This window comes from Uloborus diversus, chromosome 3 (genome assembly GCF_026930045.1).
Source record: "Uloborus diversus isolate 005 chromosome 3, Udiv.v.3.1, whole genome shotgun sequence".
Taxonomy (NCBI): Eukaryota; Metazoa; Arthropoda; class Arachnida; order Araneae; family Uloboridae; genus Uloborus; species Uloborus diversus.
In genome coordinates this window covers 56,096,970-56,116,570 of record NC_072733.1, presented here as the reverse complement: position 1 = coordinate 56,116,570, position 19,601 = coordinate 56,096,970, and the positions used below count along the sequence as shown (strand labels likewise).

Below are 19,601 nucleotides of genomic sequence, written 5' to 3'. Positions count from 1 at the left end.
ACTTGATATTAAAGAACTGTCACAAAACATTTAATTGTAAAGATAGTAGGTAGCTCAGGGTGTCCCAAGCTTCTTTGATTTGCGGCACCCATTGAAGAATTAGAATTTTCTCACGCCACCCTAGTTTATCTTTGTTACATTATATGCATTGATACTGTGTGCATTTTGTGGCACCCTTTGCCTCTCCCTATGGCACCCACTTTGAGAACCCCTGAGATCAGGTCCGGATTACCCAATAGGCCAACCTAGGCCCTGGCCTAGGGGCGCATGCCGAAAAGGGCGCACGTTGCAGGGGGGGGGGGGGGAATAAACAGCTTGCTGGGAAAAAAGCGACGCGTTATGGAGAAGCAAAATATATCTAGAAAAGAAAGGTATAAAACAGCAATTGGAGGGGGGAATAGGGGGGGGCGTGGTGCTTGAGTCGAGGTGTCCTTTTTCAATCAAAGCATGTAATTTTCAATATCTTTGATTTGAATAATAATTTCTTTCCGACCTGACTTTCCGAGGCAAATTCCGAATGCCATTACTTTCCGTTAAATCACCTTAGATGGCCTAAAATTGCATTTCCAACGCTTCAATTTCTAAAAATTCCCGGGAGACCCCCCCCCCCCCCATCCATTTGAATATCAGCGAAGGAAAACAAAGAAATCCATCCCTCATTTTGTCAACAATCATGGGAGCCCGAAATCTTCACTTGGCACTGGCCTAAGCCTCTGGGAATAACTGGGGGAGGGGGGGGGGGTGATACGATTTCAATAGAGATCGGATATGTGAGATGGGGCGTAATCTTTAAGTTTGGCCTAGGGGTGTAAATAGATGTTAATCCGCCCCTGCCTGAGATTAATTGCTGATTATTGTATTAAATATACATAAGAAAGTAAGCATCGGAATGAAAGAGTATTGGAGGAGTTTTGAAGGAGCATACGAACCCTGCATGAGACCAGTGGCGTAGCTAGAGTGGGGCGGAGGGGGTGGTTTGCCCCGGGCGACATTTTTTATGGGCAGCAAATTTATCCTCAATATTTTGGAAAAACAAACTTATTTTCCCAAAAAGGATAATATATTTTCAATCTATATTTGCAGCAAAAAGAAAATCTCTTAGAAATGTAAGTCTCTCGTATCACTACCAGAATAAAATTACTTAGATACCAAACAAGAGGTTTTCTTGATAGCATATCAGTACAATTCCTTGTTTCTCAGTGAGGGGATGGCAGAGGAAAATCATGAAACCAATGTTTTTTCTACTGTAGAGGTTAATTCGAGAAAGAAGAAAACAATGAAGTTTTCTTAAATTTCGTTGTTAGAAAAAGTTTCCACTTGATTATAAGAGTTTCTTGAAAACCTCCTAATAAAACAAAAACTTCCTTTTTTAACATCAGGAAAATGGTGGCAAAATTTAGAGAAAGGGAGGGGAAAGAATCCTTCAAATCCCTGACAATCTTAGCAATTTATTTTCGTTTTATTATTTTGTTTTGCCATCGGCCATCTTTGAACAATCTGCATCGGCCCATCGGCCAAAAAATGCCATTGGTCGAGCCCTAATTTATAGCTCTGTGATATAAATTAGTTTTGATCGAGAACTAATATTCTAATATTGATTTCAATGTATACTTTTATTTTTAGTTTTACAATTTGGATTTGTAACCATCTTCGTTGCTGCTTTTCCACTCGCCCCACTATTTGCCTTGCTCAACAATATTTTAGAAATTCGGTTGGATGCTCGAAAATTAGTGTGCTCTTATAGACGACCTGTGGGAGTAAGGGTACAAAACATTGGTGAGTTGATTCTCTTATTTCATTACTATAAAAGTTAAGGCACTTTTTTTTTTTTTGCTTTTAGCTTTTTGTATATGCTATAATAACAATAAATTCTTCTCGCCTACCTTCAGGCCTGCGGATATTGTCGTAAATGTTTGTACACAATGTGCTGCTAAAATGGTGTAACTGTGTAACATCCGATTCTGTAGTACACATGTTTTTTTGTTACTTGCCTGTTCACTTGTTTTTCATGCTGTGTTCTTATGTAAAGTCAACCAACACTTAAATTTAAAATCTAAATATAATGTTCTTGCAAAACGCAAACATTGCTTACTTAATTGGTACATAGTGATGTGAAAATGATATAATCAATTGTGATACATCATTAAAATTTCAAAATTTAGAAGAAAAATTTTCAAACTTTTAAGTATGCATTCTTAGTTTAAAAGACAACAAAAACTAACCAGTGAACATCACATCATAATTTTTTGTGCTTTTTGTAATATTTGAGACTAAATCACTTGCTAAAACCTTGATTAAACCCATGCTCTGTGGCGATCCTAAGGCTATTTGCTAAAGCATGGCCCCACTAGATAGCGCTGTCCCTTATTGGGCCTTGAAAATGTCTGACTTTTCTGTATTAAACCGATGCTACTAGAACCCATTCATGCAGCCACTAATCAATGTCAATGTTTCAAAATTTGCTTATTTTTGATTGGACGTCTCCCATTTTTATCACGAGAGGTGCTGATAGGAACCTCTACATCCACCAATCAATGGCAACATAATGGAAACGGGTGTTCCCTGCAGCTCTCTCTTTGTTGCTATGAGTTTCAGAGATTATCAGTCTTTGAGAATTAAGTGGCGCCATGGCTAAAAATAAGATGTCCGAGAAAAGCTTTTAAATTTTAAATGCATTTCTGCCCTCTTAAACTGTATCCAAAACTTAAATGTAATGTTCTATGTAGTTCTATACTATACCTTCTTGCAACCGTTTTTGAAACTCCCAATGACTCAGCTTTTTAAAAATTGTCTTGATAGTTTGTTAAGTCTTAGCTATTTTGTTGGCACACAGTTAAACTTGTATGCAAATTATAAGCTGATTTTTTTTTTTTTTTATAAAGAAATATTTCTTTTTGTGTACTTTACTGATTGATCTATTCTTCCTGACTTCCAGTCAGCACCATTAGGCTGTTGATTAACGCAATAATGCTATTCTTGGAGATGATTGCCCTGAATTCTTGCTTCAATATTTAGTTTCTGTGTAGGTTCTGCATCCGCCCCGCAATTGTGGGGCAGATGCAGAACTAGTTTTTGGAAATTCCAATTTCAAATCGATTTTCCCTTACTTAAAAATGCTTGTAACTTTTCTCCTGATGATTTTACAGCTTTAGTGGTTTTGAAATCTAGGGGAAGTAAATCTTCTAAAGATGCATTTTTTGCAGGCTTTAGAATGTGACTGAAATCAGGCAAATATTATAATTATTAGTAGTAAGAGTAGAAAGAGCCATTTAATGCCATTTTTTGATCCTAAAATTAAAATTTGAGCACTTCTGTACTTTTTTGGCATTTTAACCCAATGTTCCTTCTTGGGTGCCCAAGTACCTCCCTGCCATCCGATGCAAATTGTGGGTATAGGGAACATACATATGTATTTTCTGTTTTTTTTTTTTAATATAGATTTTATAAGAGTGTTTCTCATTTTAGGTATATGGTACCGAATTTTGGACTCCATTGGAAAGTTAGCTGTCTTAACAAATGTGAGTAATTAAAATTTGTTTCTCATAAATAATTCTTTAAATCTGTTTCAAAATAAAAATTTGCCAATGGATTATTTCATATAGAAATTATTTTTAAAATCTAAACTAGCTTTTAAAAATGATTTTTAATGTAAGGTTTTTAAGATATTTTTGAAGTTGTGTTTTAAAATGTATCCTCCCCTCCCCCTGCTCTTTCAGCAAAAAATAGAGGTAAAATAAGTAACTAGGCTTCAACCTTCAATTTGATGTGTTAATTAATTAGCAAACTTTATTTCAGTGATAACCAGAGTGCTGTACAATGTTATGCTCAGAAAAAAATAAGCAATACTCCTATGGTGTTAAAGAGTAGAGTCTATAGTGTTAGAGTTCTGGGTCCCTCCCCCTTTTTTGTTGATTTTGTCGCTCTTCAATCTTGATTTCTCTTGCATATATCAACGAAACTTAGATGGCGATTTTTGCTTGAAATTGAATTGCAAAATTCAAACTTAAATAGTTCCTGTATGTCTAGAAAATGACTCTGACCCTGTACTGTAAAACACCTATAATGACTAGACTACAGACTGTAAAGGGCAGAATTCAGTGGAAAAATCAGCTTATTTCTATATTTAATTGAAAAGGGCAATTTTTCCATTGAATTCTGCCCTTGGATGAGAGCATCACAATAGAAGGCATGGGTGGTCACAGGAGATAACTAAACTATTTGGCAAAAATTATCTGAATTCAGCAAAATTTGGAGTTCATTCGTCAAATGGAAATTTTCCATGTCCCAAAAATTTGAGTTTGGGACACCCCTGCTCTCGGGAAATTAGTGAAATATGCAGATTTTACTAACCCTACCCAGATGTCAGAAAGCATGAGACTTGCTAAGTACTGTAGTTATATACTTTTTTTATGTTTTATTTAAAAGATATCTTAGGTTTCAAATCAGTTTTATTTGAAATAAGGTCGCTCTAATTAAGATTAGCTTAGCAGCAGGGTTGGCAAAGTTTCGGACACTACGGTAAAAACCACAGTAAAAACCCTGATTTTTACTGTCCTGTCCAAAACCCTTGTGTCTAAAACTATATTTTTAGAGAAATTGCATTTTGTGAGAAAACATCAAAAACTGAATAAAAAGTATCTAATGTTTTATATTGAACATTTATTCAATGTGACTATTCAACTTATTTATGCAGCTGATTCTAATCCAGTTACATAGCAGTTGAATTCTTGATTAAAATTTCAATTTGTATGCATGAGTTAATTTATTTTATTTATTTATTTTTTGATAATAGCAACCAAATTTCCCTATGTTTATGCATGTGTGCAAATGAAGGCAGGGTTGGCAAAGTTTACCATCCTTTTTTAAACCCTTGTGTCCAAAACTATTTTTTAAGAAAATATATTTTGTGAGAAAATGTCAAAAACAGAACAAAATGTGCCAAAATTATGTTGACTATTCAATACATTTATTTAATGTGAAAATTCAAGTATAAATATATATATGTAACTTACATATACAGCTGATTTTAATCTAGTTACATAGAAATTAAATTCTTCATTAAAAATTTCAATTTGTATGCATGTTTTGTTTTTGTTTTTTTATAAAACAAATATTTCGACATTTATGCATGTGTGCAAAAGAAAGTGTTCAAAATATACTGCAATAATTGACTTAATGAAATAAATTACAGCTTTTTGTAGTTACAGAATGTATTACATTAAAAAGATGAACTAAGAAAAGAATAACACAAGTTTTAAAATATTAGTCTTTAATCATCAATTTCTTGTTCTTTAATCTATAATTCAAAAAAAATTTTCGTTAAAACATCATGTAAAACTTATTAGCAAAAACTATTAAAACAATTAACTTTTTTCCCCCACCTAAATATTGCTCACTTAATAACATTCCTTTCAGTTATAAGTAGAACTGAAACTAGTTGTCTTGGTAGTGTTGTGAATTTCCTTTCATAACTCTACCAACTGTAACATAAGCAAGTTTTTTTGTAATTTAGAGTTATTGCCAATTTTTTTTAAGTAAAATATTTTTTAAATTAATATTTCAGAGAAAAATATTATCAAATACAGTTCAACCTTGATATCTCGAATCTCTCGGGCAGTGGCGTAGCTAGACCCGACTTTCGGGGGGGGTTACTTCTTTTATATATATATAATATAAATATATATATATATATATATATATATATATATATATATATATATATATATATATATATATATATATATATAATCGCTTGGAATTTTTTCCTTTTCTTTTTTTTTTCTTTCTCTTCTCTCTTCTTTTTCTCCTTTTTTTTTTGAGACTAACGTTTCGGGGGGGGGGGGGGTTTGTCCCCAAAACCCCCCTAATACTTTTAAAATTTGGCTAATTTGTTGGCAAACAATTTAAAATCTTTAGTGTTGGCCTTGAATGTTTGTAGTGTTGGATCTGTCATTTTTCAAAGCCGTAGCATATTCTGAAATTGCTACCCTTACCCATTTTCCTTCAAGTTTTATATCGAGTTTCAACAAAAGAAACTGCAGAAATAGGCTGAATTTGTCATCCCTGGCAAGGGCCCCCAGCTTGCTTCCGGCACTGGTCACGAGTGTAGGAGGAAAAAAAGAAATATTGATTCAATTTATATGAAAAATAACTAGTAAATGTACCAATACAAATCACCAATAGAGATTTGGAATTTGTCTTATAGGAAAATTGCACATAAAAAAACCTACAACTGAAAAGTATTTATTTTAATAAAATGATCCATGATATGTTATCTACATACAAAAATATAGGGAAATTTTATGGTAATTTCCATATGATGGATAATGTAAGATTAATAGGTTCAATGATTTGAAGAGACATTTTTACTTTTGAACATTGGTGATTAAATAAACGTAGATTTAATGCAGCAATTCAAACAATCCTGTGTTGAACCTGAATAACTGTAAGCATTGCTGTTTGTGATTGTTTATATTTTCTAATACAAAATTCTATCTATTTATTTACTTATTTGTATATATATATATATATATATATATATATATATATATAAAAATGTTACCGTTAAAGTATATAATGCAGTTATTTTATAAAATACCTAATTCCATGAAATAACTGATTGTGTCCGTTAAAGTGTGTAATATGTTATTAATTTGACACTTTAACTAGTTATTCTATGAAATAACTAGGTATTCTATAAATTAACTAATGAGAGACAGTTAAAGTGTAAAATAAACAATTAATCTAAAATGAAATAACTAGGTATTCTATAAATAAACTAATGATAGACAATTAAAATGAAAAAGAAGCAATCTATCTAATTTATGCAGCGTATAAATGGTATTTATGGAACCGTACCATAAAATCATTTGTTACAACAAGGATTACTAAAATCACGCTTGGAATTACAATGAACATTATTTCTAAACAAAAACTAGCTCCAACAAGCTTCACAAGTTCTCTCCCTATGGCCTGGTATAATTCATATGCAATAGGGGTGGAAGGTAAATGTATTTGTCTTGCAAGATATATGATGTAGATTATTTTGAACTTTAACAGATCGTTATTCTATGAAATAACTAGTTAAACCATGAAATACAAGAGAGTTTTGCACTTTAACGGACACGATCAGTTATTCCATGAAATAACTAGATATTCTACAAAATAACGGATTTCATACTTTAAACATTAATGGTAACATATATATTTTTCATTACTTATGAATTGATGCACTGGTTCAAAATTTGGGCATATATCATTTAAAAACATAGAATTGTTGAAATTTCACAAACATTTTCATTCATTAGCTCATTTTTCTGCACTGAAAAAGAGATTTGTTGCAACCCCAAAGCACGCTTCTGCAATACTTACAGTAAACTCTCGATTATTGGTGGTCGGATCATCCACAGTTTGGATTATCCTCGGATCTTTTCATTTTTTTTTAAACTTATGATTGTGTTACTGTTTGCTTTTAGATTTTATCTAAATTTTTTATGTTTAATGTTTGTAGGTGCAATGTAGCAATGTTTTATCAGTTATAATTTAAATGTATGTATGAGTGCTATTAATATTTTGTAGCAGTAGTATACATGAAGTATCATTTTGTACCTGGTTTTTGCTTATCCGTGGTTACTGTGCCAGGCTATTTCACAAAGAATAGGGAATTTACTGTAGTTGTTTGTGAAATTTTAACTTTATACTAATATGTTTATCACACTAAAGTAAATATGTCATTTGTAATGTTTTACCCCACTTTTTGCCCTTACATCCTAGGGAGTCATCATAGCTTTCACCTCTGACATGATCCCTCGCATCGTCTACCGCTTCTCTGTCTCCAACAACCAAACACTGCATGGATTCGTTGATTATAGTCTGTCCTACTTCAACACGACCGATTTTCCCGAGCAACCACAGCCTTATGTACTGCCAGGTACAAAAGAAGTTGTTGATGTTGATATTTGCAGGTTAGTACAACATTGAAATGTGTTTACGGTATTCTTTGCTTTCGGTCGGCTTGTCGTTTAGTGCGGTCGGGAGGGGCAATTGACCCCTCCTGGCTTTGAGAAATCAATGCATTTCCACATATTGTTGCCTCGGAGCAAACATAGGACATCTAATTCCAGAAACAACAGAAAGAAATCCTACTGTTGTTCTGAGGCGACAATATGTAGGTGCGGTTTTTTTTGTTTTTCAGTATAATATGCATCAAGCATCTACTCTTTGATCCCCCTTTCCCCTTTGGAAAAATGCCAAATGACAAGTCTGACTAACAGCAACCTGTTATCTGACACTAGTGTGTCTTTGTTTTTTTTGTATTAAATACTTTTTCTATCATGATTTCACCTTATTTCTTTAACAACTAGACAAAAATCTGAAACTACTCAAGCCAAAGCTTGGTCTCTTTGTATGATTTTTTCTCATTACTTGTCATGTTGAAAAATGTCTGATAAATCCTGGTCAGTGCTTGCTGGATCCTCGGATTTTTTCGAGCCAGTGCAAATCATAAAACTGCTGCTTTTACTCTTACTTTCAAGTTTTTATATCGAGTTTCAATGACAAAGAAAACGGAAATGGGATGATTTGCCACCTGGGGAAAAGGCCTGGCTTGCTTCCTCCTGAATCCAGAACTGATTCTAGTAAAAAATTATCAGAGCATGTGCAATAAATGTCTTATGTTATGGTTCTTAGTACCAGGGCTGCCAAGTCCAAATTGAACTGATTTTAAGGTAAAGGAGTCGAAGGTTTAAACTTCTAGGAGTCACAGTCAGTCATCTTCTCTTAAAGTCTACAACTCTGCCTGTATTTGTGGAGTCGGACTAATTTAGGGATAAAAGAGTCGGAGTAGATGGCTTTAAAATTCCCAGAGCTGGTCGGTTTCTCTCCGATTCTGCGGCCCTGCTTAGTACTATGCCCAGACTTGCCACTTTTTATGAAAAATATGTTCTCTTATCTTTTACTCTATATCTAAAATGATTTCAGAGAAATTATTCATTATCTCATTGCAGATGGTGGGAAATTTTTCTTACATCTGCCAACACCTGTTCGCTATCTAGTGCTGTAGCGAAAATTATCCCACTTTTTAACCAGGCCCAAAACAATTGTTTCTTCTGTAAATCAAAACTAAAAATAACTGCTCTATAAATTGGTTATCAATGCGTCATTAACGACAGAAGTCCAGTGAGTGGCATTTCAAGATTAACATTTCCTAGAACAGGGATGCAGATTTTTGAGACATAGTTCCCCAAAGGCTATTCGCAACTCCAGAGTTCGAATACGCTACTTGCGGTGGTTAACAATACTAAAGAAAAAGGTAAAACATTCCATTCCACGTGTTTTCTCTGGGGTAAATTACAGGCTTCAGATAGTTTGTGGTGTAATGTCATTTCAGAACAATAGAAAAGAAAGCTTCCCACAAACACGATGAAAAATTACTGGCATTCACGAAGCGTCAAAGCAAGTCATGAGTTACGGCATTTGTTTGTTTTTCCGTTTTCATCCGCCATTAGACAGTGGCTGCAGCGCCTCCTGTAGTTTATTGGAGCTGCAAATAACTAAGGAGTGGAGGCTCTGTTCAAATCATAAAAATGCACACATTCAGCACAGTATTTAGAGATATGTTATTAATCTCAATTAGCGGGATACATTGTGGAACAGAAAATTATTGTGCTTATAATGGAACTGTTTTCAATTTCAAACAAAGTATAGGCATAAATAGCATTGATTAATTTTGTAATAATTAATAATGTTAATTTAATTCTGTAATATCATTTTTTGTTCTTAACATGCTTTAAGCATTCAAACACTTTTAAATTTTGCATTACAGGTATCGAGATCATCGCAATCCACCTTCTTTTACTGATAAATATGAGTACAGTAAAGAATATTGGCATTTACTGGCTGTACGATTTGCATTTGTCCTGATATTTCAAGTAAGTTGACATTTTCTTGCTTCTTATCACTTCAAAAAACAGTTGTAGAGACATTTCTTTGCTTTCAATAATAAACTACTAATTTCATACTGTTGCATGTTTGGTTTTCTGCATATCAACAAATGAAAACCAATGTTGTGCATAAAAGTGCATTTTTGCTTTAAATTTTTAACAACAATAAGGTAAAAAAATGTCTACTCTCAAGTTCTTTTAATGTCGAAAAAAAAAACCCTTTATTTTTATACATATTTATTCACTTAAAATGTGATAAGTCTTTTGAGTTAATAGGCTGAAATTAATGTTTTTTTTTTTTTTTTTACTTTATAACAAAACTTGATAAATAGTTGAAATGAAAATAATTGGGTTCTTTTAGAGGTTTTAAGATAGATTATGCAGTGAAAAGAATGTATGTGTTCTTTCGCTTGCACATGGAAAAGCAGCCTGAATGTGGAAAAACCAGATGCATGCAAAGTGTTAAAGGCTTTTGCTGACTAAATTCTTAGGATGTGTGCCAAAAAAAAAAAATCATACTGCTGATATGGTGTAGTTAGACAAAATTTAAATAATGATGACTATTAGTGTTGCAGATACACCAAAAGAGGTGATTATGAAGATTCATAATAAATATTTTCTATTTTTATGAACTGTTGTGTTAAAGAAAGAAACTTTGCCTTGTTCAAAATAATACTAATATAAAAACAATACAGTGAAACCTCCCAATAGCGGACAGTCAAGGGACTAGAAGTTTTGTCCGTTATTGGGAGGTGTCCGCTATTAGGAGGAACTACTTAATTTACCTTTTTCAAAATGGGCTGTTGTTCCCTTTTTAGAACACAATCGAAACAATTGCGAAAGGTTTACTACATTTTACGTCAAGTGTAATTAATCTGTTTTGTAACTTGTCTTAAAAAGCATTTAATCAATTAAAGTAAACAGTTAAAACAGTTAGACATCTCTTTTATGCATTACCAACGGCGGCGGTTCCGCGGAGCAACCCCCCCCCCCCCCCACACACACACTTTTTTATGATTAATTTATTTATTTTATCTCGAGTATCACTATTGCATGATGCATAGTTGGCAATATGACCTTGAATATGGGCAAATCTTTTTCGTGTCTAAAAATTAAACAACCCAAGAAACCACGGCGCCATAAAGCCGACTACTACCGGCGCCGGTCTGCTCAATTGCATCTCCTGAGAGCCCCAGTTAGAAAAAGCGCCCAATTTCCTCTTTTTTATCGTAACTTTTAAATAGTTATTGTGTACAAAATTCATTAAAATCTTAAGAAAAACGTACGTTAATTGTTAGACTGACATCAGTTTTCACTGATCTGCTTCAATACTCTCAAAACTAGCGGTTACAAAATTATGACTTTTATTTTCTTTTTAATTTTTTGCTGCCCGCAAAAAGTACCATGCCTTTTAGTTCTTTTTTTTTCTGCCCCCAACTTTTAAGCCCCAATCGCTGCCTCTGCCCATTACCACCCTTTTAATTCCAAGAAACAGTGATAAGGAAATGACGAGGGGGGGGGGGGGGGAATATCAGTTGTGGAGGATGAAAAGCTTTTTAATGCAAGCAGTTACTAAGATATTCTGTGAAAAGAAAAAAAAACCGGAAGTGCTACGATCGCAAGGGAATTTTTTTGTGAAATAACTGTCCGTGTTTCGGAGTGTCCGTTATTCAGAGTGAATTACATGGAATGGTCTATATTGAGGGACTGGGACTTGCAAAAATGTCCGTTAATTAGAGGTGTCCGTTAAGGGAGGTTTCACTGTAGTAATAAAAATTAGCAAAATAAAAAATATATAAATAAAAAACTTCTGCATTTTTTATTTTGATTTTTCATAATTTCCTGTGAATTTTCTCACAGATTTGCCAAATGCATAATAAAAGTAATATCATTACCTTTAAATTTTGTTGCAGGGAAGTCAGAATTACAGTCTAAAAACAATAGTTCTATAATTCCCTACAAAGTTCCTTTAATTAATAAAAAAGCTCACCAATCCATAAAATTTGTTCAAATTTCTATTTACCCGGGGGGAAAGAAAAGGTTCAGAAACTCTAAGTAGATTATTATTATAGATGTAACCAGGGTTGGCAAAAACCCGGGTTTTTTTAAAAAAGCCCATGGACCCAGGGTTTTTTGGGTTTTTTTAAATAAAACCCAAAAAAACCCAACTAAAGCTGGGTTTTTTAAAAGAAATGTGGGTTTTTTTGTCTTTTTTTAGGGAAAATGTAGGGTACTTGTGGCATATTGTAGCGTAAGTATATGAACAAAGCACAAGAATTGTCTTGGGGTAAAAAAAGCTGGAAAACTAGTTAAAATTCAGCGTTTTCTGAAGAAGAGTATGAAAGACGACGAAACCAAGAATGGTGAAGTTTCAGATTTTTTAGTTTCCATGATTACCAACAGTTAAGGCAAAATTACTTCTTGAGTGATAAAATCTATTGTTCGTTTTTAATTACTACTATTTTTTTTTTGCATCTTACTTTATTGTTTTTCATTTTTTTATGCAAAACTACTGTAGAACCTCAAGTAGTTTAAATCCCTATTTAGTGAATTCCAGCTTAATCAAGACATTTCTTTGAATTTTATGTTAACCGTTTTTCTATTTCTGTGTACAGATTAAGAAATATTAAACTTTTTTGTAAGATAATGAAAATACTGTGCATCCTATTCTGTTTTCTGTCCGACCATTTGTAAAACCTGTTAATTTCTAAAAAAAAATATAACTTGTTAATTCGAAATTTGTGACGTGTCGGGTTGCAGAAAATAATTCACATGAAAGCCTTTTAGCTAGAGTAGTTTCCTCTGTACAATCTACAAATATTGAGAAAACCAGACGTGACAGGACTTAGTCAAGATAATTTGAGTTATTTATTGACCAGTTAAAGATAAAAGTTAAATATATATTTTTTAAATCTTTGAAGTATTTTTAATGCCGTTAAGAGTTAAGAAATACTATTAAAGTTCAAAATTCATTTTTTATGTCCATTGTCTGTGGTGAAGAACAAATAAAATAGAAGTTTAAATTGTAAAAGTATTTAAATTAATTACCTTTTTAAAAAACTTCTCAAAAAATTTAAAAAAACCCAAAAGTGGGCTAAATAATGGGTTTTTATAAATGGGTTTTTTCAAAAAAAACCCATTGGGTCCAACCCAATTGGGTCCAATCCGGCCAACCCTGGATGTAACCCTTCATTCTACCTGTGCGATATACAGTGAAACTTCGGTAAGTCGAACTTCGATGAGTCGAAAACTTCGATTAGCCGAAATGAATATTTATTCCCATCTAACTGAATGTAGGAGTAATGTTATTTATTTTCAATAAGTTTTGTTGATTGGAAATATTCGATAATTTTATTTTTTGACTGTCATCAAAGTTTCCTTGTTAACGTAATTCTATATGTCGAAATCTTTTCTTTTTTTCTTCTTCCAAAAAAGTATGATCAAAAAGTAAGAAATCGGCGCCATTGCGTTGCATCAAAAGCCCAAGGTTCGTACGGGTCATGGAAATCCTGGAAAGTCATGGAAAAAAATTAACAGAATTTCAAACCTGGAAAAGTCATGGAAAATTAAAATTTTCATTGAAAGTCATGGAATTTTTTTTTCAAGTCATGGAAAAATGTCCTGGACAAAGAGAAAGGAACAGTAGCTAAAGGAGCATTAAAAATCTTGAGTGATTTAACAGTATAGCACATAAAAGCTATTAAAAGTGAAAAACTGAACGTTTCAAAAATCAAATCTGAATTTTTAAATCTCATTGCATCCACTTCTGTCGCAGCCGCTTGCCATTTTTTGCGATGTGATTTTACTGTCTGGGCATCACTTATTTTGAATTTTTTGTTATTTTCAACACTTCTTATGTTTCATATTCTGTAGTAGCAAAATTTCACGTTCTTAGTTTCGCCACGCCCACTCAAAAAAAAGTAATTCAATTGCATGCAAGTTCGATTCCATCACTCGTAAGGACTTTATTATTAAATTTATCAGAGTTTATCTTAATTTGTTGAATGTTTTATAAAATAAAGATCTATAAGTCAGGCGATAGAATACAGAAAAAGAGGAATTCTAATGCTCTAAAACAGTAGTGCCCAACATACGGCACGCAAAACTAATCCATGCGACCCACTACTACGTTTAATGTCGAGAATTACAAGTGTTCTGGAATTTCTGAACCTATTAATTTATATGCATTTGAAAATATGCAAATTTGTAAACAAAACAAACAGGGGCGTAGCTAAGGGGGGGGTTTTGGGGACAAACCCCCCCCCTGAAATGTTTGTCTCAAAAAAAAGAGAAAGAGAAAAGAGAAGAGAAAGAAGAAAAAAAGAAAAAGAAAAAAATCAAAACGACATTTTTCTGAGTAACAAAGGTCAAAAATTCACTTCTTCCCCCCTCCCAATGACATTGATAATCTGCTACATGAGTGACCCTCAAGCATAAAGATGCCTCCCTCTGCTGCGACAATTTTTGATAATTGACTGAAATTTGAAACTTCGCTTTAGAAATGAGATTGATTTGTTAAATCCACGTATATGTAGCCTTTCTTCGCCATTCATTCCACAAATTGTTAAATATGTTTAATTTTATGAGTGGCGCAGTGGGAATATTGCATACAGTCGAATCTGTATATTTCGAATTTCACAGGAAAGAAAAAAATCGGGATAAAGAGGTTTTGAGATACGGGGGCTTTAAGAAACGTTATAGAAATTTGGAATATGATGGTGAAAATTTGAAATCGATACTAAAGACAATGTGAGTTGTTGATTAAAACTCCTCTGTATTAGTTTAGTTAGTTGAAAAAATCTTATACTTTCTTTTTACTCGTATCATTTCGGTTTTCTAAGCAATCACAATTTTAAGGAAGAGAGCAACCAAAGAACAGTACTAATCCAGATAACAGAGTGAAATGGCTTTTAACTTGAATGATCATTAACTATGAACTTGAAATGTTCATCTTAAATGTCAAACCTATGAATTTCACCCCTTTACTCTTCTTCTAAAAAATCTCTTTAAAAATTTCTTTGCTTTTGTTTTGTTTGACACAAGTTTCAGACTTGAGGCACTCCATTCCAAAGTATGTAAGATTCACCTCCCTCTTATTTTTTGTTAATACTAAAAAAGTTTATACACACACACACACACACACACACACACACACACATATATATATATATATATATATATATATATATATATATATTCACACAAACAGACAAAATACAAATGAAAAAAGCAAGAACATCAAAATAGAAAATGAAAAAGGTGAACCCAGGACCAACACTTTATCAAGGGGGGGATATATATATATATATACAGGGGCGGATACAGAGTATCATTTTAGGTGGGGGGTCACATGTGGAAGAATGACTACTCCCCCCCCCCCCCCATAAGTGAACCTGTGGTTTTGGGTACGAAAATTTCCGAAATTGCTTGGGAGGCAAAAAAAAAAGCACCAAATCAGCCAATAAAGCAGTTAGTAAAGCATAAAGCTACTAATTAATTTCATAAGCAATGAAAGAATCAATATTTCAAATATTTACTTTTAAAAAATACTTAATGAATTGAAAAGACTACTGAAATCGTTTGCATTTTATTCAAAAACTGTTTGATCACAATGTGGATGGATAATATTGTTGACGGTTGGAGGGGGGGGGGGGTCATGACCCCTATGACCCTCCCTTTGTATCCGCCACTGTATATATATATATATATATATATATATATATATATATATATAAATTAAGTAACCCCCCCCCCCCCCCCGAAAGTCGGGTCTAGCTACGCCTCTGAAAACAAATATACTTTTGAAGCAGAAGATTGATTCATTGCTGAATGTTTTTTTCAAAAAAGATCTGGTTTAGAAACATAAAGAACTAAACTATGTGGCTTTACTTTAAAGAACCAAAATACTGTCAAGTTACATTAAAGGCACTGTTGACACTAAAAGGAAACTTTTGAAGCAAATTTATTGAAACTTAGTGATGACTCATTCAACCTTTGTCCCATTCAATATCATTCTGCCTGTTTTTTTATAAGCATCATCATATTTGTTTCACTGCATTTTTACTTTACAAAAATTTATATGTTGAAGACAAATAAGAATAGTTTTTTAAGTGTGCACTTATATTTTTTCCATTACGAGTAAGTGCTTCAATGAGGCTGTGGCATTCATATTGACATTTTGCTAATGCTCATTTCCAAATATTACCAAGTTTGAGATTAAATAGTGCTATTCTCTTCGTGTAATGAGGTCATGGAAATTTTCATTGAAATCATGAAAAAGTCTTGGAAAAGTCATGGAATTTTTTCATCCAAATAGAGTATGAACCCTGAAAGCCGTCTAGGACAAAGTGGATCAAATAAATCTCTAAAGTCGATTATTAGCACATATTTTTTCAAGTTATTTTTTTTTTCGAATTATTGTTTGCTTAATTTCCTTCCATAGAAAAGAAAACCTGCTCATGGGGGAAACCAAGGCTTTGATTAATGGCAGCCCGAAAATGGGAATTAAAACTGACAGAGAGGGGTGCGTATATTTGGGATTATGGAATAATTCCACTTTTAGTGAAATCGGGAAAAGGAGGGTTATGGACTATTTTCGGGATTTTGCGGTATTCTACAAAGGGGCTGGTTTTTCCAAGACTTGACTTTTTTCTTTCGTTTGAAACCTAATGTTTGTTTTTCCGTTTCATTCATTCCGGAACGATTAAAATTGAACTTTAAAATAGACTAATAGAATGATTAAAATTTTAAGATACCAAAAATAGTTGAATTTATTCGATGTAGCACATCAAAGTAGAGGGAAATTTCATTAAAGTTTAATGTGCCACTAAGTTTCCAACAATTATAAAAAAAATTTTAAAAAATGTTTCGATTGGTGGTGTTCTCTCTTTGATGGGTTTTTCCTCCCGCTTTGATGCTTTTAATAGTATCCAAGGACTATTTAACAAAAGAACAAATTTCTGCTGAAATCAATGTTTGATAACAGTATTTTTTTTTAAAATGTGTTTTTTCCCTGGTAAATAATTGTTATATCTAACATAAAGTTATAAATTGGTTTTCCAACCTTTCAAACTCTAGAATTCATGGCATCATATTATACATTGATTATGTCAAGTATATATTGTCGCCTCAGACCAACGTTCACTAATCCCAGGAATAACTGTAAAATATCCTACTGGTGCTTTGAGGCGACGATATATTATCTTTGATACATTATTCTATCACTTTTTTGCTCATATTATAAATTTAATAGTTGTCAGTGGTGGTATTTTATATTATATTCTACAGTTTTGTTTTCGAATTCAATAAGACGAATTTTTGATAACTCGAATTTTTTTCGCATTCCCTGCAACTTTGACTTATCGAAGTTTCACTGTAATTGTTTATTAGATTCTACACGTAATTTTTTCCTCAAAAATCTTTCATACGTCCCAATTATGTTTTACAGAATTTAATCCAGTTGGTTACCACCCTCACACGTTGGATTATACCTGATGTCCCAAAGAAGTTGAGGGAGAAGATTCGCCATGAAAATTTCATCACCAACGAGATTATCATCGCTCAAGAACTAAGACGTGCCAAAGGCTACTGTCCCAACTTGAAGGAAGGCGGAAGTCCATCCGGAGACACTTTCAGCAATGCTCATCCCGGCTACGACAATCCCATCATACGAGAACAACCTGTTTGATGATGAAACCGCCCGAGACATACAGGTTTTTTTGAGTTTCCATAGTGATGAGAATTTGCTGGCTGCAGATTTATTTTTTCTTAGCATTTCTGATGGATTTTATTGCATATATTTTATCATGTTGAATGAGCACAAGTTTTAAAATGCTCTTCCATTTCTATTGAGATTTTAACCGTTCCTCATGCTCAGAGCTAAATCTGGAAGCTTATTTGTAAAAAACTTTATTTTAAACTATTTGCTGCCTGATAGGAAACATAGAAATCTTTTAACTTTTAACGTTTCCAAATTGGAGGGTCTGCCAGGATTGGTGATTTTTAAATTTTGATTAAAACTTTGCCTGAATGCTTATATAGTGCAGCTCTGGCTAGTTGAGGTATATGACCTTGACAATGTTTACCTCCTTTTGAGGAGTTCAGTGAAAAAGTGGTGTGTAATAGGGGGAGGGGGCATGTATGAGTTGGAATATTTTTACATTACAATAAAAGTATCCCATTTCATTTTGGTGCCAATTATCCTTCCCTATTACCTGAAAAATAAGTAAACATTGTCCACGTCATAGCTCAACGTAGGAGATCCATGGGGGTGAGGAACCTTTTTGTACTCAAATGCCACAATAAATTCAGCAGCTGGACAAAAAACCTCCTAGAGCAGAGTTTTAAGGGTTATATATAAGTTTATATATTTTTAAATAGTATCTAGTCTACTATTGAAAAATATTATTTGAGTTATTTAAAGCTATATTTACACATTTCTAATAACACAAATATAAAGAACCATTTTTATAATTTATCATATTTATGTACCCTTAGTGAAATGAAATAGTAGCCAAAAAAAAAATGCAGTAATGTTTCAAAATTTTTATTGAAAAATTCAATTTGCTTGATAAAATTCAAGGATGCGTAGGTTCCTCACCCTAGATATATATGATATGAAATGTAAGATCTCTATGCAATTTTTTATTATTAGATAAAAATATTGAGCAATTATCAGCTTTAAAACACGAAATATAAAATTGCTAAATAGTGCTTTTAATTTTTTTAAAAAAAGTTTGCCTTTTTGAAAGATGCCTTGCTTAGTAATGTGCAGAAGACATTTGTACTATTATAATTCCATTTTCTATGCCATTGTTAGTTGTTTTGGGAAAATTCTAAAAGTATAAGTTTTTGTTTTAACTTCGTAAGTTTTTTCAAAAAGCACTGTGATATGTATGACTTGTTTTAGCTAGCTTGATTTTAGAAATTATTTATAGCATATATCTTAAGTTGTTTTTTGCTTTGCTCAAAGAATGGCATCAAAGTAATATATATTCAAGGTGTGTTGACCTAGTCAATCTTTAAATGCTTTTTATTCATGTTTATACATTGAAGGAATCATTATTTACTGATTACATCAGAAAAGTTTGAAATCGATCTGATATGAAGAATGAGGTTCTTGCTTATGCATTTTTTTTTACTAAGCTTGCGTTCGACGAGCTCAACCGGTAGCTACCGGTTAACCGATCACGTGCTTCAATAACCTGTGCGGTAACCGATAGATGATAGAACGCTGCGGTTAGTAATCGGTTACTCACCGGTCGACTGGTAAGGTTCGTCGAACGCAACCTAAGTGTTGTTGCTGGGTTTAAAAGTTCATTTGAATCAATTATTTCAGAAAGTGCATAAGTCCAATGGGATTCCTGTAGGGCTTAACCCCTTACTGAAATAATTGATTCATTTGTAATTAAATTAAAAGATTTTTTTAAATATTATAGTCCTGCCATTGTTTTTAAATATTTCACTTAGTTAAATAAATACTTTGTTACATTTTTAAGAAATAATTAGTAATTAACTGTTGGTAAGTATTTCTTATTAAAGATAATGTCTCTTTTTTTCTGTATCTCTATGTCCAATAATAATATGAAAATCATAATGCTAAGTATGGTAAGCTTACTCGTTTTGAAACCCAGCAACTAAGTATGTTATAAATTGTGCCAC

General features: G+C 32.8%; 1 protein-coding gene across 1 annotated transcript in view; it reads left to right on the top strand.

Annotated features, from left to right (window-relative positions):
• Positions 1 to 18,640, top strand: part of LOC129218029 (anoctamin-5-like) — a 66,999-nt gene extending 48,359 nt beyond the window's left edge. The window contains exons 22-26 of the mRNA XM_054852208.1: positions 1,624 to 1,776; positions 3,466 to 3,518; positions 7,774 to 7,964; positions 9,824 to 9,929; positions 17,389 to 18,640. Coding sequence (XP_054708183.1) covers positions 1,624 to 1,776; positions 3,466 to 3,518; positions 7,774 to 7,964; positions 9,824 to 9,929; positions 17,389 to 17,628 — 743 coding nt within the window. The 3' untranslated portion in view covers positions 17,629 to 18,640. The remainder of the gene's footprint in view (positions 1 to 1,623; positions 1,777 to 3,465; positions 3,519 to 7,773; positions 7,965 to 9,823; positions 9,930 to 17,388) is intronic.
• The last annotated feature ends 961 nt before the right edge of the window (positions 18,641 to 19,601 follow it).